Source organism: Penicillium vulpinum (assembly GCF_028829585.1).
Source record: "Penicillium vulpinum strain IBT 29486 chromosome Unknown utg000003l_segment0_segment0, whole genome shotgun sequence".
In the NCBI taxonomy this organism is placed as follows: Eukaryota; Fungi; Ascomycota; class Eurotiomycetes; order Eurotiales; family Aspergillaceae; genus Penicillium; species Penicillium vulpinum.
The window spans coordinates 6,029,436-6,051,726 of record NW_026643243.1 but is presented as its reverse complement, the minus strand read 5'-3'; the positions used below and the strand labels follow the sequence as shown (position 1 = coordinate 6,051,726).

Sequence of the window (22,291 nt, the reverse complement as noted above, 5' to 3'; positions counted from 1 at the left end):
AATTACAGAGTATAATATAAGATATACATTTTACTTGCAATGAATACATATTGGTAAAAGAGATCGTCATCAGATCACCCTTTTTTTGTGATAGAACAACCCTATCACAGCCCATATTTTGATCCCGTGGACTACTTATACGCTCTCATCTCTGATGTGCTGGATGATCGATTATGATCGACGCATGACCGTTTTAAACATTGGGCTAATAACATGAGACTTGATCGGATGACAGTAGCTTAAACCATCTAGAGGATCCTGATGTATATATCTGCGTTGTACAGCGTACGCTGCTGTCCACTGTCGAGTGCAAGGGTCCGAATTACCTCCGCGATATTTTCCGAACCCATGATCTTGATTGTGAGATATTGATTTATATGCTTATAAACTATATCGTATATTGTATATAAACGTAAATCAGTGAACATTTTGATCCCTATCAAAACCTCTATATTGTACCTTGTAGATCTCCAACTGAGACGATCAACGGAGTGCAGTGGATATGCAGAACATGCTAGACCAATCACACTGCCGGGTTGCAGCAAATCGATCGAACGGCCGCCTCTAGTTTGTCAAGCGCTCATATGAGCTCCAACTTTATTCCATTTTCAGCTCTGGCGCCCTTACTTGCTGGATGATCATTGGAATGTTACTCTGCTGATCCACATTTTGCTTTTTTAATGTGTCAGCCCTATTTTTTCTTTTTCTTTCTGAGACTCTATAACAGGACTTGGATCATGCCCTCTACTTATAACTAGAGCACCCTCTATGGAGGACTTGCTTTTCCCATACGTTTATAATTGTTTCTAGGGATCATGCTTCTTGCTTCTTCACTGCTCCATTTATCCAGACAGTAGCTATTACGCGCCTACTTTGTGTATAACTGGGCTATAGCTAGTCCATGTACTAAAAATGCTAATGTTATCGGCCCTTTCAGCTCTGTGCTTTTGTCTCGGCATCGTATCCGCCAAATCACACCCAACTGTCTATATAATTCGACACGGCGAGAAACCTCAGGATCCGAACGACTATCGTTTAAGCCCAGACGGGGTCAAGCGGGCACAGTGTCTCAGAAGTGTTTTCGGTCAAGGCTCGGAGTACGACATCGGGTATATCATGGCACCTCGTGTGAAACGAGGTATGTTTAAAACAATACTTGACACCAAACCAATGCCACAGTGCCGAAACAAGGCGCGGAGGGGTATTGAGTTCCATAGCCATGGCTGACAATATGCTTTCTCTCTATAGATGGCGAGCATGGACGTTCGTTTGAAACCGTTCTACCCCTCGCCAATGATCTAGGCCTCACAGTTGACACACACTGCAAGCGGAACCAAGTGAAATGTGTGGCAGAGGCGATCAGGTCGTATGATGGACCGGGCAACATTTTGATTGCATGGCGGCACTCGAGGATGGGTGGGATTGAGGAGGAGCTTGGTGCTTTTGAGCCTATTAAATATCCGGATGAACGGTAGGTGAATGTATTCCCACGTGTGTTTGTCTTTTTAGGATGGGTTCCGCATGGGGAGAAATATGCCTAGGAGGCGGTTGCCCCATGGAGACTTGGACCTGCGACTCTCTTCGGCAGAAGCTGGTTTGTTTTACCTTGTGTTATGTACTGGCGCTGACTGTTTCAGATTCGACCTCATTTGGATAGATCCTTGGCCGTATGGAAATGTGACGAGCATCAAAAGCGAGGGATGCCCTGGGCTGGATGTTAGGACTGGCCTCGTAGATCAAGCTTAATATTTTGATGGAAAGCATATCCACTTTGTTGGTCATTGAGCGTATATTCAGGGATTTATTCATAGATTGAATAAAATAATGCATATGATCAGGGACATATAATCATGGAATCAATAGAATAAAAACGAAGAGAGCACAACCAAAGGGGATGAATAGAAAGAATAACCTTGGAAGGCAGAGGGAACAATCAACCGACCTCCGGGAACCTCTCTATCAACGCACAGACCAATCCAGCAAAATTGTTGTGCGAAGGCGGTAACCCAGCCGAAGCGGAGACAATTATAGCGCCAAGATTTCCTCCCCCCAAATTTTTCGTTGCGCTTGACTGTCGAGCTTTCCCCTCCAGATTACAATTTCTGTTTGCAGAAAAAGATCATGGATGATATCGAGGTTTGTGCACTCGGAGAATGCCCCGCAAGGATTGCGAGCTGACTGCCCCCAAGGAACGGCTGCGCAGCCATGCGCAGGCATTTGACGGTCTGCTGTCTTTGATCCCCGCCAAATACTATTATGGTGAAGAAGATACAAGTGTATGTAGCCCTTGCTGCGTTTGATAAGATTACTGTGGGATCGGAGTCAATCTTGTGTTTTTACCTTTATCGTTCATTCCGAAGATCTCTGTCTGACGATCATCCTCATTTTTAGGATCAATGGCAACGCAAAAAGCAAACCAAAGAACAAGCACGCGAGGCAAAGCGGGCGAAGTTGAACCCCGAAGCCGCTAAGACTGCCAAAGACGTGATGGATGAAAACGCACGCAAGCGAAAGCGTGAGGACGGCACCATCGAGTCCGACTCGTCCGACGGAGAGATGGGCACAGAGAAGCCTAGAGAAGGACTTCAGCGTGGAACCACCAACATCAAGAAGCAAAAGCAGGTTGAAAAGACTGATAAGCCAGATGCCGCCAAGGCAGCAGAGGCCGAGGCACGGAAAAAGCAAAAGGAAGAAAAGAAGGCCCAGAAGAAGGCCGCCCAAATGGAGAAAAAGAGGGCCAAGGATGCTGCCCGCAAGGAGAAGTCTCAGCAGAGCAAAAAGCCATCGACCACCCCAACTGAGGATTCGGAAAAATCTGCACCCAAGCCTAACGGCAGTGCAGCCAAGGACACCGAAGCATCCGAGAATGAAGAAGACGACGACCAAGAAGACGACGATCAAGAAGATGACGGTGTTGTCGAGGAAGGGTTCTCTGTTGAGTTTAACGTTGAAGAGGAAACCCCTTCTTCTGCCCCGTCTACCACCGACTCTCCTACTTTCGATGCCTCAAATCCCCAATCCGGCACCTCCTCCACTTCCTCCATTGTTCCTCCCTCCGCCTCCACCGAAGCCAAATCCTCAGAGCCCAAACCTCTTAAGCACACACCCGAAGAGCTAAAGCAGCGCCTACAGAAGCGTCTGGACGAGCTTCGGGCTAAGCGCCACGCAGATGGACTCAACGGCAAGCCTGCACGCAACCGCCAAGAGCTTATTGAAGCCCGCCGGCAAAAGGCTGAGCAAAGAAAAGCACACAAGAGAGAACTGCGTGAAAAGGCCAAGATTGAGGAAGAAAAGAAGACCGACGAGGCCATGGCCCGCCGCTTCTCTCCCGGGGGCTCTGGATCTCTCCTGGCATCTCCCCGCTCCCCTGCCGAGTCCGTCAGCTCCGCCAGCAACAACTTCTCTTTCGGTCGTGTGATGTTCGCAGACGGCCAGCAGACTGACGCCACCGGAACCACCGTGCGCGATAAGCCGAAGACCAGCGGTGCCCGTGACCCGGCTTCCCAGCTCAAGGTTGCCGAGGCCAAGAAAGCCCGTCTCGAAGCGATGGACCCTGAGAAGCGTGCCGACGTTGAAGAAAAGGATCTCTGGTTGAATGCCAAGAAGCGTGCTCACGGCGAGCGTGTCCGCGATGATACCTCTCTGCTAAAGAAGGCCCTCAAGCGCAAGGAGACAGCAAAGAAGAAGTCTGAGCGCGAATGGGGTGACCGTATGGACGCCGTCGCCAAATTCAGAGGAGAGCGTCAGAACAAGCGCGAGGAGAACCTTCGCAAGCGTCGGGACGAGAAAGGTGTCAAGGGCAAGAAGAAGTCCAGCAGCGGTGGAAAGAAGAAGGCTGCTCGTCCTGGATTCGAGGGCAGCTTCAAGGGTGGCGGCAAGAAGAAATAAACAAGCTTCTATCTGGTGGCTTAATTTTATTTCGTTTCTCGCTTGCTTTTACATCAATCCGTCTTCTTTTAGATTCTTTTTCTTTTCTCTGCATACCCTTCAAACCGGTCTTGTTTCTTTCAGAGATGTTTACCATCTCTGAAAGAAACAAGACCGCACACGGAAGCTCCGAACCAACAAAAAAGTGTTTTGAGATTTTGAACTGGGAAATATCCGTCCGGAGATCAAGGTGCCTGGTGTTTGCGTTTGTGTCTTTGGCGGCTTAGTCTGTCAATTTATGTCTATGCATGACAGCATCGGTAGCGATTTGATTTATCTGTGAATACAATATCATTTTCTTATCGGGCTGTATATGTGTTCCGTGTTTGTTTATGCCTATGTAAAGCTTTAGATCTCAACATGTGCTATATATATACGTATGCGGTTAGCGGAAAAGTGTTCCACGCAAATATAAGATGGGATTGATTGAATTTATATATTTTGAATTGAATCTCAACCAGAAAAAAAAGCTGCTAGATTCCACAACATAGGAAATAAAAAAGAGACAAGGGGGCCAGAGTTCCAGGGAAAGACATTTCCTTTGGGAATTGACTAGTACAAGATGATAACACAGTCGAGGGCAATTTATGTACAGTGATGTGATGGGACTTAAAATCTTTCTTGTTTTCAAGGCACTAGTAGTGCCTCTTGAATGGACGGGTATTGCGACTAGCATATTCATGTCCACACATCTAACATCTGGGGTAGATGTGGATTTGCCAGAAGACGCTGATCAGATTGGAGGGAAATAGATTATCGGTAGGGAGCATCTGCACGAGCAGCAGCAGCAATCTCAGGCTCCCACTTATCACCGTTGGAGAGGAGCTTCTCCTTGTTGTACAGAAGCTCCTCACGGGTCTCGGTGGCATACTCGGCGTTGGAAGCTGAAAGACAAAATATTAGCAATCCGGTCTGGATATCAATTGAGATGTAGCCGGAGGGTGCTGAACTCACTCTCAACGATGGCATCCACAGGGCAGCTCTCCTGGCAGTAGCCACAGTAAATGCACTTGGTCATATCAATATCGTAACGGGTCGTCCGGCGGCTTCCGTCCTCACGCTCTTCGGCTTCAATGGTAATAGCCTGAGCCGGGCAGATAGCCTCACAGAGCTTGCAAGCAATGCAGCGCTCTTCACCAGTGGGATAGCGACGGAGAGCGTGTTCACCACGGAAACGGGGAGAGATAGGACCCTTCTCGAAGGGGTAGAAGATGGTGTAACTAGAACAGGGCGACGCAATTAGATGATATATTTCGATGCCATTGATTATGGACTGCGATCCGCATATCGCCGGTAAGGTTGTGTGGGATAAGCACTTACGGTGGTCTGAAAAACTGCTCGAGCACCACGTACATGCCGCGGAAGATCTCTGCCATGAGGAAGTATTTGCTGGCCTTATCCATCGCGGACTCAGAGTCCTGATCCCAGCGCTTGGGCGGGGGCAGGCGGAACCCGGCCTGAGGGGGTCCCGCTGGGCTTGCTGCGCGGTAGGTCGAGGAAGAGAAGTTTGCGGTCGAGCCCAGCAAACCGAAGGGGGTCGGCCGACGGTAGGCAATTAGCCTCGCGACCGAGCGGGTGGCGGCCATTGTTTTGGAGAGGAGAGTGAGGTTTGGAGGTGGGTAGTCAAGGTTCAATTAGATGTGAAGGGGAGCAAGTCTTAGGTTGTGGTGGTTTGCAGGTTTCGGGCTTAGGTCATTCCTTTCTGTCGGGCGTTGATTGGCCCGCAGGATTTTGCTGGGCGCGACCTCACATCTTTCCTCTTCTGCGGCAACCGTCTTCCCCCAATCTCTACCCTTTTACTCCCCACCCATTTCTTTTTAATACTCTAGATCTTTTTAGCCTTTGCGCTTGTCCGATCAATCTATTCCATCATGTTCCGCTCCGCCATTGCTCGTTCCTTGAAGGCTTCCGCCCCCCGTGTCATCAAGACCCCGGCTCCCTTCCACATCCGCAGCTCCCCCATTGCTGCCCAGGTCCCTCAATTCACTCCCTGCTTCGCTCAGGGTGTCCGCCTCTACTCCGCCCCTGCCGGTCTGAGCAAGAATGAGGCCGAGGGCCGGATAGTCAACCTGCTCAAGAACTTCGACAAGGTGCGTCATATTGTTTTCCCGGGGAAACTCGCGATCTATCGGTTATAGACGAAAAGCAAAATGCTGACTGGATTTGTTTCATGTTTAGGTCTCCGATGCCAGCAAGGTCAGTGATTATCTATCGGATATATCGCCGTGACATTCGCATCGCTATGAGCTATGGGAAAGGCGACCAAAAACATTCATCAACTAAACTCGTTTGACTTGCAGATTAACGGCACTTCCCACTTCTCGAACGACCTTGGTCTGGACAGCCTGGATACCGTCGAGGTTGTGATGGCCATTGAGGAGGTACGCGCCCGGTTTCCCTCGGAAAAACAACAGTTGTATAGTGTATCGTGGATATCTAACTGTTTCAACAGGAGTTCAGCATTGAGATCCCCGACAAGGAGGCCGACCAGATCCACAGTGGTACGTTAGGGCTTGATGAGCTCGTTATAATCCGTCAACCAGAGCTAACATGAATATTACGCATAGTTGAGAAGGCTGTCGAGTACATCCTGGCCCAGCCCGATGGTATGTGAATTCCATAGTACCCTTTCTTCCTTGAAATTTGCTGACTTATTCATAGCCCACTAAATATTTAACTTGAAGACTTGGGATCGGTTGGAGAATCGGATAGAAAAAGAATCAGCATGTTGACATCAGTGGGGTTCGTTGAACACAGTGATACTCATGCTAATTTTGTATGCTGAATACATGCCAGTGGCTTTTCTTTCCTATATCGTGTATATCATTTGAGTGCAATTTATGCAATTTTGAAGCAGCATTTGCTCCCACGTGGTGATACTCACCAAATGCGTCTTGACATTTTTGGTATCTGTTTCCAGCTTGATAGTCCATTGAGCCACCTTTTTTTTCGTAGATACCTATATATAGGTAGTTAAATATATATTCCTTCCGTAGGTCACATTATCAGATTATGGTCTGATTGTACATAGATGTATGTGGAGTGGAATTCGTGGCTAACATGTGCTTTTGTTTTAACTGGGAACATAAACAAAAAAGACAAACTACATAAGCATCTCGAATTGTGACAAGATATTGTAGATATATAACAAGCAATCTAGATTGCTAATTTTCCAAAAAAAAATAGAGCTCTATGAAATAGAATCATGATTGGGAGATTACTATCATGACCTTTGACGGGTGTTTTTAAGCACCCGCAGATACAAAGAGCCACATCACTGAACCACATAACTAACTTACTTTGACCTTCGCCCTTCTCACAACCCCGTTGCAGTCGCCTATTCCTCTCGTATTTAGGCGGGTCAAGTCCAATCAATATACCCGACACTGTATCGTTTTGGCTAGCCCATTCGGTCCCTGGTTTCCCCTGACACCGAAAGTCCCACTTCTACCACAGACTCTCGGTCCTCACGGTCCTTCTTAACATCTCACCACCCAGACCACTCAAATCACCGGCATATAGCTCGGAATCATTTGGTCATATCCGGCCATTTCTCTCTTCCCCTTTTGATCCTCCACCCAACTCGATTCGATCTCATGGCCTCAGCAGCCGGGGGCTTGACTCGCCGCAGAGGCGCCGGTCGAGTCGCTGGGGCGGACGAACAAGATGACAGCCGAGTGTCATCGCCAGTCTCCCGAAATGGCTCTGCGATGGATAACCGTGGGCCAGAGACGTCGTTTACCAGTGCAGAGAATGGACACAAGATTGCGTTCGACCCCCGCGATATTAGCGAAAACGAGGAACGGGGCAAGCAGCCCAAATTGACTCTGATGGAGGATATTTTGCTGTTGGGTTTGAAGGATAAACAGGTGAGTCTTCCTGGATACATCTCATGCCTGATTGTCTGATTCGTGGTTCCGATCGCTGACCGCGCGTTCGCGCCGCAATAGGGCTATCTCTCTTTCTGGAACGAAAACATCTCCTATGCCCTGCGAGGGTGTATTGTTATTGAGCTCGCGCTCCGCGGACGTATAAGCATGCAGAAGGATTCATCGCGGCGACGTTTCCCCCTGGCCGACCGCATTATCGAGGTCGTCGACGATACATTGACTGGGGAGGTCTTGCTGGACGAGACGCTGAAGATGATGAAGTCAAGCGAGAAGATGAGCGTCAACTCATGGATTGATTTGCTGAGTGGTGAGATAAGGCTGGAGCAGAAATTTCGTTTGCGGCGTATTTACTGACCGGGCTGCTTGTAGGCGAAACCTGGAATTTGATGAAGATCGGATATCAATTGAAGCAAGTCCGGGAACGACTGGCCAAGGGTCTTGTGGACAAGGGTATTCTCCGAACCGAAAAGCGCAACTTCCTCCTCTTCGATATGGCGACGCATCCTGTGGCCGACGGTGGCGCGAAAGAAGACCTCCATCGACGAGTGCGCAACATCTGCACCAACCGCACTGTGATCATCCCTCCTAGCCCGTGGCTCCCTGAAGACGCCGAATACCGATACCTTCGTTCAATCACCATGGTCTGCGCCGCATACGCTGCCAATGTCCTCGAGAACGCTTTGGTCACCATGAGCCACGAGGCTCGCGAGAGAGCTTTCGCGCAGGTAGATGAATTGCTGGCCGAGTATTCGCAATGGCCATTTGGTAGGAAGACTGGAGGTTCTCAGGCGATCGGAGCCAATTTGGCTCAAGTCGTCAATGAGGAGATCAATCGAAACAAGGATAGAGAGCTTCAGATGGAGGTAAGCTACATCCCCTACCGCGTTAACACCATGTGCTAATCAGCAAACAGATTGTTGCCGCATGCTTGAGCGTTTTTACCAGGCTTGATTCTTTACTTTAACGGAGGTACCGCGTAATACATTTGTCTTTTGTTCTTTACGACTTCTTTCTCACCTTCTTCATTCTCGCCTTCTCTCTCTTCCTCTCTTTCTTGACTTGCACCTCGGCCACAAAACTTCGATTTCTTCTTCTGTTCATGTAGTTTGATGGGGGTTGGGGTAGAGCGTCGCTTTTTTTGTTTTTCATGTGGAATCATCGGGTCAAAACTTATTCTTGTATGGGATATCTCACTAACTTTGATTTACTTCACCCTTTGTTCTATTCTTTTCTTTTTTCTTAAACTTGAATTTTGGGATCTGCGAAATTGGTTTTTGGCCTACCAAGTAAGTGGCCCAAAATATTTTCAAATTGATACACAACCCTAGGTTGCTTTCCTTAGCAATATTGCTTCTTCCTGCGATGTGCTTTTGATATCTCTGTATTAAACCAATGCATACACATGACAATCTAAGTTCAGGCCACATTATTAACCCTAACAACCACCATTCCACCACGCCGACTCCCCGCCGTCCCAGCAGCTCCAGCAGCCAAAAGATCCGCCGCACGCGCAAGATCAACAACAGTAATCTCTCTCCCACTGACCAAACCCTCCTCCACTAACTCCGCAATCCGCTCCATGGACAATCCATCAGGATTGACAGGCACAAACCGGCTCTTAATCCCACGCTTCTTCTCACCCAGGACATCCTTCTCAGGAACAAGCGGAGATTGCTGCGCAACCTGACCATCCACAACTGTCAACACAGCCCCGTAATCCTTGACAACACCGGCAGCATGAGCCGCCCGGAATACTTCACCGCCAGCACAGTCAAGCACGATGTCAACTGGCTGCCAACGGCGCGCGCGGAACACCTTCTCGATGTTACACTCGTCCGGCGACGGGAGGTGCGGGATGATTACTATCTCGTCCACTTCCCAGTCCTTCTCGATGATGTCGGCTTCGACCTGCGTGCAGGTTACACAAATCCACGGCCGGACGGGGGTGGGGAAGAGCGAATCTGCTCGCAGGATCTGCACTGCGACCCGACCGATATCATTGTCGCGGGCGTTGGTGACGAGAACTCGGATATTGGGCAGCTTTTGCTTTCCGTTGGCGTTGGAATCAGTGCCGCCAATTATGCTTCCTAGCAGGCTGGCACGCCGTCCGGGGCTAGGGCTACCAGTGACTAGCTTGACCAGGCTTGCGCGGCGGCTATTGCTATTGGCATCGGCATTGGTAGTAGGATCGACTGTGCTAGCAGCACGACTGGCTGGAGCGTTGGCGGCGTTACCTTTGACCAGACTGATCAAACTGTTGCGGCGGACAGTGGCTTTAGGATTGGGGTCAAGTGTGCTGGCAGCGCGAGGAACAGTATTCTTGCCAGTGGGATTACCGCTGACGAGACTGATTAGACTGTCACGGCGTACAGTCTTAGAGTCAGGAGGAGGATTGACTGCTCTGGCAGTTGGAGGGATATTGTCAATGTCAGCATCAGCAGTGCCACTGGTATTGTCATCGCCGCGGCGATTCCACTGCCAAACCCACCGCCCGTTCTCACTTCCGCCGCCCATACCACTGGTAGTATCATTTAGCAGGCCGCCGTTCCCGGTACTAACAACCGTGCTTTTGCGGTGCCCATAGCCATAATCCTTGCTGCCGAGTACGGAATCACGGCGTTGTTGCTGCCAAAGCCACCGCCCCATTCCACCCCCATAAGCATCATCGCCCTCGCTCATCCCACCAGGCACATCGGGATCAAGTCCGGCATAACGAAAAAGCGCCTGCCAAGCCGTCAACGACGGCAATGCAAGTGCTGCCGCCCCGGCAACAGTGATATTCTCCGGTTTCAGCGCTAGCTCTTTCTCAGTGGCAACTGCATAGTCTGCCGCTCCCCCGTCACGCGTGTAACTCACAACACCGAAGACTACGTCACCGATTTTGAACTTCGGGCCTTCTTCCCGCTCGTCGTCTTCGCGTGGAGTGCTGATAACTGTTCCACAGAGACTGTGAAGTGGGATCTGTGGAGTGCTCTTTGGGGGGTTGAGGAGCTCCGCGAGACGAATCTCATCGTGGCAAAATGCTGCTGTGAGGATCTTCAGCAGGTATTGCTGAGAAGAGGGCTGCGGCGTTGGGAAGCATGAGTCGAACACAAGGTTTGTTTCTTTCTTGCGGATGACGCTTGTGTTTGTATCAGGTGAGATGGCGTCGTCGATTTCTCCCTCTGGGATTCCTTCGGATATGTCGTTGTCTGGGGCGTAGTAGAGGGCTCGCATCGACAGTGGTGTGAAGGGTGAGTCGTTCAGCGTTGATGAGGTAGGCTTTGCGGCATGTGAAGAACTGGGCTTCCTGGATTCTGGAGTGCCTTTAGTTGCTTCTGATGTACGTTTTGAGGGCCCAGAAGGCGGCTTCAAGGCTTCCGGAGTCCGTGTTGAGGGCTGTGATGGATGCTTTGGTTCGTGTTCCACGATAGGTTGCGTAGGGGGTATCTGTGACTGCATAGTATCATTAGGATCTTGATGCATCTTGTTAGAAATTTGAGTATTTCTAATGAGTTGTGAGAAAGCTGAGGCTTTAGAAGTAGGGTCTTCATTTTTGCCATCTATAGATCGGAAGACATTTCCTAACCTTGACGTATGTAGTAGGGCTTAGGTCAACATCGCCACTCAACAATCCCGGTCAATTCCTTTGCAATGAGCGGCAAGTTAATCTTGTCTTTCTATTTGACTTGGGTTGACTTGGGGCTATATTGTATAGGGATTGTGGTTCATGGAATGTTGATAGTGCGATGGAATAATGGAATATCCACAATGTGGGTCTTATAGATCGTTGCTTACAGTATCTTTCCAAGGCACGGTGGGCACGTTTGTCTGGCGGGTTGATAGTCTGCAGTGTATATTTTATCCCTCAACCTGCTTCATAAAGGTGTCTGCCTGCCTTCCGTATCGCCTGGACCCGATGTGCTGTTCTGATCGCCGGTCAATCCAGGCGATGACTTTTTATTTCTTTCAACTTTTTAGACTGATCCTCATTCTGCAATCTACTGGATTGGGAAAGGTAGAAAATGGTTGAAAGAGAATGTTTGAGAGAGAGTTCAGAATCACATTAAGTATTGACAAATAACCAATCCAACTAAATATGTACAGATTATTACACCTATCAATCCTAGTCCTCCATACCCAGCTCATCAACAAAATCATATAACTCCTCTGGATCCTCGAAGACTGTCCAAATATGCCGCGGTACGTACTTGAAAGCCTCCTCAAACCTCCCTGGTTCATTCTTCTCTTCCATATGCGCCACATCAGTAACCTTGCGAATCATGATAGCATGAATCCACTCGGGATACCGACTATACATCTCTGCATAAGCCTCCGGGTCCTGCTGCGTCGAGTCCCCAATACAAAGCACTCTCCGACGTGGGAACCACCGCCGAATCTTCTCCATCCGATCAACCTTGTACTCCTGTGTCTTCTCAGTGAACGACTTGATAAGCCCCGTGATATCCATCCACGAGTAATCACGCAGCACCAGCGTACCTGGATAGTAGTATTCATCCAGAAAGTCGTGTAGGAAAGGATAAAGATTATACGGCGAGGCGGATAGATAAAACCATGCAGGAGAAAATTCAGCATGAAGATATCTATAGAACTCCGGCATACCAGCGATGGGCTCGGGGACATCCGCAAATGTCGTGCGAATAACCCCCGTCGGCTCAAGAGTTTTAGTATGCTTGATAGTATCGTCAATATCCGAGACAATCAGCCAGCCCTCAGGCACGGCAAAATTTGTGTTCATCGACACAGCCTCATCGCCGAAATGCTGTAGCCGCGGCCGCACAATTTCCCCGTCGTAGATCCTCATTTCGCCCATATCGACCGTCTGGCTGACGATGCCGTTTCGGTCGGATGGACCGAGTCCGTGCGACTGTGCCGGCCGGGATATGGGCACCTGCAGCGTGACTGTGCGAGCTGGTGAGACGTGATTGAGGAAGGGCTGGACGCGCTCCGTGATGCGTCGGCGTGCTTCGTCGTCGCCACCCACCTCGCCGTCCAGTCCGATGTAGTCGGCGATCGCAGCGACGAGATTGCCCACGTCTCTCCTGCCTTCTGTTTCAAAGATGCAGGCAACTACTTCCGCATGCCAGCACAGCTGGTACTCGTCTGTCTCCTCATTTACCGGCTGGTACGCTGTATTGTCTAGTAGCCACACAGTGTGCTTGCGTGGGTCTGCTGGGTGAGCGAGCGGGTTCTTGGGGCTGAGGAACGATGAGAAGAAACTTATAAACGCTGAGCTGCGTTTTTCTTGCGCTGATGTTGGAGATATCGAAGTTGATGCCTCATGAACCTTCTTTCTGGCATCAGCGACCGATAACTCGTCTGATTTGTGGTGTGGCATGATATCGACGCCGATTTAACTTGCAGCCTCAAGGTTGAGGCTTTTCTGTGACAAGATAGTTGTAGAATAAGTACCGAGGAAATTCTCCGAAAAGCACATGTCAGAGCGCAAGGATGCAAAAACAAAAGAAATTCACAAGGAGAGACGACGATCATATACAACATAGTTAGCTAGACTCGTTAGTTACTTAACGATCTAGTGTTAGTGCAATCCGGTGCGCTTCAGCCAAAAGCCTCCATCTCTATCTCCACCTGATATTGTCTGCCTTTCGAAGGCGCTCGTATTCTCATCATAGGTATTTGGAGCGAAGACATAACATTTAGGTGGATGACAGGTCAAGGCTATATTAGTTGGCCACCTGGGCAGGTCAGGCGAACGGAGCACTCGTGGACCATTGCGGGGATGCCTTGGCAGTAGGGCTGAGCTCCTGATGAACTTGAACTTGATAAGCTGGTATTGCCCCCCTGGTGATCAGAAGCACAGCCACGCCGAGGGTCGAAAGAAGGTTTTGGAGGCTCTGAAGTTATGACGTTCTCTTTTTCAGTCATGTGGTGGACTCCGGATTCTCCATGACTCATATAAGGTTTATCGCATTGACTAGATGGTTTCTATCTAGGGCATAAATAATGTGATATACACAAATAGCCCCCTTCAGGATAGGTTAGACTATATGAAGGCCATAATCTTCATTACTCTATTATCGCCATGTATCAAGTCTATGTTTAGTAACCATCCGGTTAACTTCTATGAAATGTACACCATCCAGATCAGATCATTCCTGCAACGGGTATCCGTACCCAACCAACATAGCAGGCTCATCGATGCTATGATGCTGATAACTGCAAATAGGAAAAAAGGTCAACTACCAAGCCAATGAAGTGGGATAGAAGGGAATTACCTGAGGACGCCAACAGCACCAGGATCGAGCATCAGAGAAAGAGGGAACTCCATAGGATATCCCAGCCAGCGCTTGGTGAAAGCACGAAGCAAATGTCCGTGTGCAACCAGAAGGATATCAGCAGGCTTCTCTCCGTGCATCTTGTCCTTGTGGATCGCGCGAATCTCTTGAATGAGATTATCAAGACGGTCCGTCACCTGTTGTGCAGACCTGTATTGGTTTAGTCAATATACTCGATTGTAGGCGACTCGACATAAATTTAAAAGATATTTCTTTTAAAAAAGTACTTACTCTCCATTTTCGCAGCCGTCTCTCCAGATATCCCACTCACTCTCGGTATCCAGACCGTGGTCCTTTCTCAAGGCCCGGATTTCCTTGGTCAACAGACCTTCATACAAACCGTAATCCCACTCGGCCAGTCTGTCTGTCTCAGAGATCTTCTGTGCATCTTTAAGCGCCTGCTTATCTGCATCAGAGAAAGCAATCTCAAAGGTCTGTATCGCTCGCCTGCGAGGACTGATGTAGACATGCGCAAGTTTGGCTGGGTCAATCAGTTTGCCCGCACCAACAATCATCTTGCCAGATGCATTGACTTGGTTGACACCATCTTGGGTAAGCTCAAGCTCAGTGATTCCGGTGTACCGTCCGTTCTTGGACCATTCCGTCTGCCCTAGAATCTAGTTAGACTACGGAAAGAAAGTATTGACGCTCTGGAACATACCGTGTCGGTAGAGGAAGACACGGGGGGTGCTGGAGTCTTTATCGGGCATTTTTGGATTATTGTTCAAGGGTATTCCAAGGGTGGTGGTTGAAAGTGGGTTGCGGGATTGTGGGAAAAGTGGAAAGCATCTCCGCCCCGGTGAGTTTGAAATTCACCCGCCACGTGTGCTAGCTCGACTTAGGAGTAGAATGTTGACCTTTTATTCTACGTATTTCTCAATTAAAGGGGGTCGTGTAAAAGATAATAGCTAAATAGAGTACTTGATATATATTCGCCTTGGGGCCGTTTATACCCCGCGATGGCGGGGTATAGCGTCTTTATATAGAGCTTAGAATTCAACACAGACTGGACTAGTTAATCGGTCCCTTTTTTAATCTCAGACATATGTGCAATTAATTCCATTGATACCTTGCATATCTGGTTCAACTTTCCAAAATGAATTCATTTTAGCCCTTGCATATTCTATGTCTCGCGTTTCCTAGGCGTCCCATGGTTGCCCTAGCAAGGGAAAACATACAGACCATGTACATAGTCAACGTATATCCTGAAGTTGATGAATCGGATTGTATAGTCCATGTATATTTGGCACAAAATACGACTTGAGCAGGTAGGTGGCGTGTAAATACATTCACAGAGCGAGACTAATCCAAATCTATACCAGCCAACAAGGTACCTTCAACATGCCTTCGATAATCTCACCGATGCTATCCATCCCATCATCTCAACATCGAAACACCTTCAGATACTCTCCCAGGCGGAAGTATCGACCCAATAGAGCAGCTCCCACTCGTCCAGTCTATACAGATGCAAACCCGTTCATATGCCACACTTCCTCGCACTCCTTGACGCATTCTTGGCCCAAACATCATGCAGTCGATTGCCCACGATGCCATCGGCACCACAGCGTCAATTTCTGCAGACAGCAGCGGCAGTGAGGAGGCTTTGAGCTTTGGAATCTCATTTTGGGAATATAATACGATTGTAAAGTGGTTAGACTGGGAAGCATCTAAATATCTTTTTTGTAACCTACTCGGTCATTTGACTCTTGAAGTGACAGTGATGCGAATCGTGTTTAATGTAATTCTTTGTTTAATTAACTTTTGATTTAGGAGGGAAAGAAAGAATGAAGTTCTCTTCGAGGATTGGAGAAAACATTGAAGAAGAACAAAACGGCCCTGCTAAGCAATAGAGTAGTATACATAAGAGACCATAGGCAATGAGACCTGATGAGTGGAAAATCTTTTGAGTGAAGTGAGAGGGAAATGAGGTGAGGGTGAAATAGATTATAACCAGAGGCAAGCACTTGAATTTAGACTCCATAGACGCAGGTTGCTAACCTGCAAATTTTTCATCTTTGTTTGAACTATCAAATCCCATTCAATCCCATGTCTTTTGTCGGGGTTCGGCTCATGACTTCATGCTGTTCATTTCTATTATACGAGTATCTGGTCGAAGCGATGAGATCAGAATCGACAGGGTGGATGACTTCAGAGTTCCCTCCGTGATACAAGATAGTCTGATATTCTTTTTTAGGAAATGGATTTGCTCATTTTGTTGGCTTAGCTATCTTACCATTAGGCGCTTCTTTGTGAAAACAATTAGCTCTTCCCGGTCCTAGCCCCAGCGGTGCCTTTCCCACCATTTCGTTCTATCAGAAGACGTCGAAATGCATAGTTGATTATATTGTTGAGAAAGTTATGTCGTAAAGAAGTGGATTTGTCAATTTGACACGTTCCATCCAGTCAATGAACAAAGCCACCTTCCAATTTTGTTCCTCGAGATCACTAGCAATTTTTCGCTTCTGCGCCTCGAGTTCGGACATAGTGCTTGCTTGTTGATCAATCATGCTTTTCTGTATATCGAGCTTTTGTGACTGCATATCGAGCTTGCATACTTGTTCATTGAATTGAGACAACAATTCTGCATATGTCTGTTCAAACTGCGGCTCCTCTTCAAGATCGAACATCATATCTGAACGCTTGTCGTCTGCTGTCCATTGCTCAAGGTTTTCGACCAAATCCACTAGGGTTTGGTGACTTGGTTGGAAAAACTCCTCATTGTCTGGTCTCATCTCGCTGATCAGTTCTTCTTGGTACTCAAGCTCCGAGAACATTGTGCTGGCAATATTACCGAGGACGTCCTTCATCTTTGCGTTTCGCCTTTCCAAGGAAGACGTCATTCTGGTCTGTTCCTCGAGGAGATGGACCATATTTCCTTGTTCACGTTCGAGATCGGCAAGCTGCTTTTTCTGCTCCTTGAAATCACGAATCATATCTCTTTTTTCGCACTCGAGATCGGCAATCTTCTTTTTCCGTTCCTCAAGATCACGAACCAGCATTCTTTTTTGGTACTCGAGGTCAGCGATCTTCTTTGTCTCTTTTTCGACGTTGGATTCAGTCCTTGACATGTGTTTTTCAAATTCGGCCACGCCTTCTCTGCGGTTTTTTTTGAGTTTGGCGATAGTTTTCTTCTGTTTCTCCATCTCAAGTCTCAGCTGTGCATTTTGTTCCCGAGACTCCCTAAGCTTGTTGTTATACTGTGACGGCATGGATTTCCATGGTCCGATATGGTTAGCCATATGCTGCGGATTAACAGAAGATTCTATCCATTCAGGTTCGGGTTTATTGATGAGCAAGCGGTCCATGTCTTGGTTCTGCTCTTCGAGGTCGCGTGTCATCTTTGTGTCTTTTACTTTGAGCCCGAGGATAGCGCCCTCGGCCATTTTGTTGATACGAGCTGGCCTGTCTTCTGCGTTCGGTGTTTGATGAACAGAGAGTGTGAGTGAGTTGACGAGTAGAGTGCACGCACAAGTAATGGGTATTCGAAAGGTGAGTGTTCTTGTGTGTGGTTGAGTGACTTGTATCTGTAAGGTGGGTGAGTTCTGTGAGTTGATTCGAGCGACAGGCAGATGGTCAATACATTGCTCATCTCTGGTTTCCTTGGGTTTGCTCCGATTCCATTTTTGGCCCGGAAGCCACGACTATGGGGTCACACTTTAAATTATAGGAACTAGACCAACCTCAGAAGAAAAATAGTGAATTTGATCTGTGCCATCCATGGGTGATACTTGATTCTTTGCCCTTTGCGGTGTATAAAGTTTCTCGCTCGCCGTGTACAAAATAAGATATCGTTGTAATGAGTCATAACACATAGAGCATGAAAACAAACAGATTTGCAGGCACCAAGCGGATATAGTTCCGTAGGTCGTATGGCCAAGCAAAAGGAAACCTGGTATTCCTGTAAATCAACCGAGGCACACTTTCAGAAAAATGATCTCACTCCAATGGGATGGCTAGTGGCAATACTGGTAGCAGGATGCCAGACTTGAAACTCCACGGACCAAGTGCACTTGGCGGTGACCGTAGGTAATAAAGCTGTCCTTGGACGTTCTAAAAAGAGAATCACCTAAGATACTCCAGGAAAGGTGATAGCTTGTAGGGCAAGAAGCTGATCAAAGCCTGTCGAGTGAGTGGGTAGTTGAAGTTCATTAGGCCTCACTTTCACCATCTCTTTGGGGCGGAAATCTCCGCCCGAGAGAATGAGCCAGATATGGTCTCATTTCCTTTCCGCTGTTGAATTGCTTTGATTCCCGTGCGGTCAGTGACCGTTGTCGCATTGATGATATTGTCGAATGCCTCATCCTCGCTTCCTCCTGAGCCGGACTCGGCATCTGAGTCGACATACAGCTGTTGTGGCCGAGCAATCTTCTCCGGCTGCTGTTTTTCTTCTTCTTCTTCTGGACTCTTAAACGATTTAGAATTGAGAATCTTGCGGCGAATTTCGGCCATTTGCTCTTCATCTTCGGAGTCATCGGAAATCGCGAATGGATCCTTGTCCTCCTCTTCCTCTTCGCTGCCCTCATCTTCGTCATCTTCATCTCCACTTTCATCCTCATCGTCTGAAGTTCGTGCGGGCAAACGATTGGTGTTGCCTTTGGTCCAAATATCGTCACCTCCCTCAACCCGGCTGTCGACGTATTCACGTTCGATCTTGGTTAGCCATTCCTCTTCCGTCTTCTTTACATCCTCTTCTGTTTCGCAGGCAGCGTAACGCGCTAGAAGTTCCTTGTTGATTTCCAAGAAAGATGGCCCATAGCTGAAATGTCTGAGTAGATCTTCCGCCCATTCCAAGCGACCGCAGATGGCGAAGCAAGCGGCGAGCGCTTCGACGCAGTTCAGACGCCATGGTTTGCCGTAGTTAACCGTGTTGGCAGCGATAAGGTAGGGAACTATATAAAAATATAATTAGCATCCCCAGAATCCAGTTGATCGTTGCCCAATTCTTGTCACATACGAAGTCGTTCACATTTTCCGCCGATTCGTGACCAGGGCACTTCCTTGACTCGCACCCAAGAGCATTCCACCACTGCCGCACCGTGCTGTTCCATGATATCTTTGTCTGCAGGAGAGATAATTCGTTTGGCATTTGGACTAGTCAATCGTCAGTATGCAAACCAAGACAACAAAAAAATGCACTGCGAAACGTACGAGACGATCACGCCGGGGTGCCGCTGGCCAATGTGAAGCTCCCGCATTAGACCAAGCTTCATCAATCGCTTTCCCGAGCATCGCTTAGGATCGCAGTGTCCCATATCCCAGCAGGCAGCCTTGTAAGGGGGCCTCGAGGAGGTCGCACCCTCAGCTTCTTCATCACCGCGGGGCACTCGAGGGCGGGGATTGTTGAATTTCTTGTTCCCGCGCGCGAAGTTGTCTTTTTTATGGCGAACCATGGTGGATGATGAGATCGAAATTAAAAGAGGATATTCAAGAATACCCTGCTTAGAGTATCTTCTAGTATTCCGTAGTGGTAAATGTAGTGATTGAAAAAAAAATAAGGATCCAAGGCCAAGCATAAGCGCCACACGTGCAGTAAACGGGTTCTCCGCCCGCCTCCCCCGTCCGCGACTGTACACATCTCCTCTGGATCCTTGTGCTTTCTAGTATCTCCGGTTTTTATCCGACTAATACACCTTTCCCTTTTCTTTTCTTTTCTCGTACACCGCCATCCTGGAGGCTGCATCTGCACGAATGGCGGCTAGGGACCGCTTCGGTGTCTATGCTGAGCCGGGCGCTTCGCCGCTGCAGCGGGCAATTCGTGAGTATAGTGTTGGAATGAATGTAACACAAATGATTCGTACTGATGCTTGATTATCCACAGGAAATGCCTGCGATCCTCAAAACTACGAGCCGAACCTGGCCCTGAACCTCGAAGTTGCGGATCTAATTAACTCCAAGAAAGGCAATGCGTGAGTAGGAGCACCCATGTGTTGTATGGCGCACACTCATAAATTCATTTATTAGCCCTCGAGAAGCTGCATTCGATATCGTTCATCTCATCAATTCCCGAAATCAGAATGTCGCATTGTTGGCGTTGGCGGTACGTGGGGAGCTCAAATGGCAGCCTGGCGCGGGGGAGACTGACAACGGCGGTTTTTAGCTACTCGATATTGTCGTCAAGAACTGTGGATATCCATTCCATCTCCAGATTGGCACAAAGGAATTCTTGAATGAATTGGTCCGCAGGTTCCCCGAGCGGCCACCCATACGGGCCTCTAGGGTCCAGCACCGCATTTTGGAGTCGATCGAGGAGTGGCGCCAGACTATCTGCCAGACATCGCGCTATAAGGACGACCTAGGCTTCATTCGGGACATGCACCGTCTACTGCTTTACAAGGGGTATATGTTCCCGGAGGTCCGCCGAGAAGATGCCGCAGTCTTAAACCCAAGTGATGTATGTGGCCCCCACATGATATTAGTTTCGGAATTGAATTAACGTTGCTTAGAATCTCCGCTCAGCTGATGAAATGGAAGAGGAAGAGAAGGAAGCACAGTCTGCCAAACTCCAAGAGTTAATTCGGAGAGGCACTCCGTCCGATCTACAGGAAGCGAACCGGCTCATGAAGGTTATGGCAGGATTCGACAATCGGCATAAAACTGACTACCGAGCAAAGGCGGCCGAGGAGGTTGTTAAGGTGCAGCAAAAAGCCAAGATTCTGGAAGAGATGCTGCAGAATCAGCAGCCGGGGGAACCTCTCCCCGAAGGTGACGTTTTCGAGGTAGGTGATAAAACATCCCGAGTTTTTGTTTTGTCGGACGATTGGTCTCTGACGCTCATACCAGGAACTTGCGGGTGCTTTGCAAAGTGCTCACCCCAAAATCCAGAAGATGTGCGAGGAAGAATCGGATGATCCCGAGGCCGTCCACAAGCTACTGGAGATCAACGACAGCATACATCGCACAATCGAGCGGTATAAGCTGGTCAAGAAGGGTGATCTGGATGCTGCATCTCAGATTCCCAAGGGTACACTGGGCACCACGACTGGAGTCTCAAAAAATGCAAACAATGAGCTCTCTCTTATCGATTTCGACCCGGAGCCTGAACCCAGCTCCAGCTCCAACGGCAACGCGGCCGGACCATCCCAGGGTGGTAGCTCTTTGCAGAATGACCTGCTCGGCCTTTCATTAGGTGAACAACAGGGTCCCTCTCCCGGAGGTGGTATCTCTCTTGGGTCTTCCAGTAAGTACTGCGGCACAATAATCACGAAAGCATCACTGACCAATACTAAAGTGAATTTCCCATCCATGTCAGCAAGCCCAACGCCGCCTGCTCCATCACAACCGCAACAGGCGCCATCAGCCTTCAAACCCAATTATGATATCCTTGCTTCTATGAACAGTTCGCGACCTGTCTCTCAATCTCCAACACCCGTCATGGGGTTCCCGTCCCAGACCCAGCCCGCAGCGGCTCCGTCGCCACCACCGGCTGACCCTTTTGCATCGCTCGTCTCTGCCAGTCCACGGGCAACATCTAGTCCCTTCCAACCACCGGCGCAAAGCCAACCTGCTCCCAGTTCGTCGTCATTGCTTGACCTGATCGGAGGCACAGGTCCGTCCCCGCAACCGGCGCGGCAAGCCGCTCCCGTGGAAGACGATGAGTGGAATTTCGCATCTGCATTGCCATCTAGCAATGCACTTCCATCGACCAACAAGATCCAAGTCCTTAACTCCCAGCTCCGTATTGACTTTGCTGTGTGCCGGGTACCGAACCAGCCGCGCCAGATCCACGTTGTAGCCATTTTCTCAAACACAACCAGCCAAAGCATTGGGGATCTCCATTTCCAAGTCGCTGTGGAGAAGGTAAGCCATCGACCACTACTATACCATTTAGATGGGTTTACTGACAATTCATTAGTCCTACACGCTACAGCTTCGGCCTCAATCAGGCCGAGACATTGCACCCCAGCAGCAAAATGGGGTTCAACAGGAGATGCGCATGGACGGAATTGATGTTGGGAAGGGCAACTCGGTGAAAATTCGATTCAAGGTGTCCTACAAGCTTGGCGGTGAGGCCCGTGAGGAACAGGGGATGGTGCCACCGCTGGGCATCGCCTAAGCTACGATCCCAGAAGTTTATCTTGTTTTTCTGTTTTATGTCCCAGATTTCCCTCTAGATATGTCTGAGAGCTTGCCGTGAGACAATCTAGCACCTATTCCCGTTGCGCGGTCTTATGTATTGGT

The 22,291-nt window shown here is 48.7% G+C and overlaps 10 protein-coding genes across 10 annotated transcripts; 4 read left to right on the top strand and 6 right to left on the bottom strand.

Annotated features, from left to right (window-relative positions):
* Positions 1 to 912: 912 nt before the first annotated feature.
* N7479_007324 (putative 60S ribosome biogenesis protein Rrp14) lies at positions 913 to 3,888 on the top strand (the record flags this gene model as incomplete). The annotated part of the gene is made up of 6 exons (XM_057255018.1): positions 913 to 1,138; positions 1,249 to 1,471; positions 1,638 to 1,731; positions 2,113 to 2,136; positions 2,190 to 2,276; positions 2,392 to 3,888. 6 exons carry the CDS (start codon positions 913 to 915, stop codon positions 3,886 to 3,888), a joined length of 2,151 nt encoding a protein of 716 aa, XP_057108880.1.
* A 792-nt stretch (positions 3,889 to 4,680) lies between these two features.
* Positions 4,681 to 5,513, bottom strand: N7479_007323 (NuoI/complex I 23 kDa subunit family protein; the record flags this gene model as incomplete). Its single annotated transcript, XM_057255017.1, has 3 exons — positions 4,681 to 4,811; positions 4,882 to 5,147; positions 5,248 to 5,513. The coding sequence occupies 3 exons, from the start codon at positions 5,511 to 5,513 to the stop codon at positions 4,681 to 4,683; spliced, it is 663 nt and encodes a 220-aa protein (XP_057108879.1).
* A 285-nt stretch (positions 5,514 to 5,798) lies between these two features.
* acpA (acyl carrier protein) lies at positions 5,799 to 6,596 on the top strand (the record flags this gene model as incomplete). Its single annotated transcript, XM_057255016.1, has 6 exons — positions 5,799 to 6,017; positions 6,106 to 6,123; positions 6,228 to 6,308; positions 6,380 to 6,428; positions 6,495 to 6,533; positions 6,589 to 6,596. The coding sequence occupies 6 exons, from the start codon at positions 5,799 to 5,801 to the stop codon at positions 6,594 to 6,596; spliced, it is 414 nt and encodes a 137-aa protein (XP_057108878.1).
* Positions 6,597 to 7,523: 927 nt separating this feature from the next.
* Positions 7,524 to 8,781, top strand: N7479_007321 (GOLPH3/VPS74 family protein; the record flags this gene model as incomplete). The annotated part of the gene is made up of 4 exons (XM_057255015.1): positions 7,524 to 7,796; positions 7,878 to 8,124; positions 8,187 to 8,680; positions 8,731 to 8,781. 4 exons carry the CDS (start codon positions 7,524 to 7,526, stop codon positions 8,779 to 8,781), a joined length of 1,065 nt encoding a protein of 354 aa, XP_057108877.1.
* Positions 8,782 to 9,233: 452 nt separating this feature from the next.
* Positions 9,234 to 11,282, bottom strand: N7479_007320 (Alcohol dehydrogenase superfamily zinc-type; the record flags this gene model as incomplete). The annotated part of the gene is made up of 1 exon (XM_057255014.1): positions 9,234 to 11,282. One exon carries the CDS (start codon positions 11,280 to 11,282, stop codon positions 9,234 to 9,236), a length of 2,049 nt encoding a protein of 682 aa, XP_057108876.1.
* A 640-nt stretch (positions 11,283 to 11,922) lies between these two features.
* Positions 11,923 to 13,155, bottom strand: N7479_007319 (phosphatidate phosphatase App1 family protein; the record flags this gene model as incomplete). The annotated part of the gene is made up of 1 exon (XM_057255013.1): positions 11,923 to 13,155. One exon carries the CDS (start codon positions 13,153 to 13,155, stop codon positions 11,923 to 11,925), a length of 1,233 nt encoding a protein of 410 aa, XP_057108875.1.
* A 772-nt stretch (positions 13,156 to 13,927) lies between these two features.
* Positions 13,928 to 14,823, bottom strand: N7479_007318 (histidine phosphatase family protein; the record flags this gene model as incomplete). The annotated part of the gene is made up of 4 exons (XM_057255012.1): positions 13,928 to 13,994; positions 14,054 to 14,263; positions 14,345 to 14,723; positions 14,775 to 14,823. The coding sequence occupies 4 exons, from the start codon at positions 14,821 to 14,823 to the stop codon at positions 13,928 to 13,930; spliced, it is 705 nt and encodes a 234-aa protein (XP_057108874.1).
* A 1,629-nt stretch (positions 14,824 to 16,452) lies between these two features.
* On the bottom strand, positions 16,453 to 17,496 carry N7479_007317 (uncharacterized protein; the record flags this gene model as incomplete). The annotated part of the gene is made up of 1 exon (XM_057255011.1): positions 16,453 to 17,496. One exon carries the CDS (start codon positions 17,494 to 17,496, stop codon positions 16,453 to 16,455), a length of 1,044 nt encoding a protein of 347 aa, XP_057108873.1.
* A 778-nt stretch (positions 17,497 to 18,274) lies between these two features.
* On the bottom strand, positions 18,275 to 19,503 carry N7479_007316 (ribosome biogenesis TSR3 family protein; the record flags this gene model as incomplete). The annotated part of the gene is made up of 3 exons (XM_057255010.1): positions 18,275 to 19,002; positions 19,068 to 19,204; positions 19,262 to 19,503. 3 exons carry the CDS (start codon positions 19,501 to 19,503, stop codon positions 18,275 to 18,277), a joined length of 1,107 nt encoding a protein of 368 aa, XP_057108872.1.
* Positions 19,504 to 19,801: 298 nt separating this feature from the next.
* On the top strand, positions 19,802 to 22,166 carry N7479_007315 (VHS domain protein; the record flags this gene model as incomplete). Its single annotated transcript, XM_057255009.1, has 8 exons — positions 19,802 to 19,868; positions 19,932 to 20,019; positions 20,075 to 20,150; positions 20,211 to 20,504; positions 20,557 to 20,829; positions 20,894 to 21,290; positions 21,342 to 21,910; positions 21,966 to 22,166. The coding sequence occupies 8 exons, from the start codon at positions 19,802 to 19,804 to the stop codon at positions 22,164 to 22,166; spliced, it is 1,965 nt and encodes a 654-aa protein (XP_057108871.1).
* Positions 22,167 to 22,291: the final 125 nt, after the last annotated feature.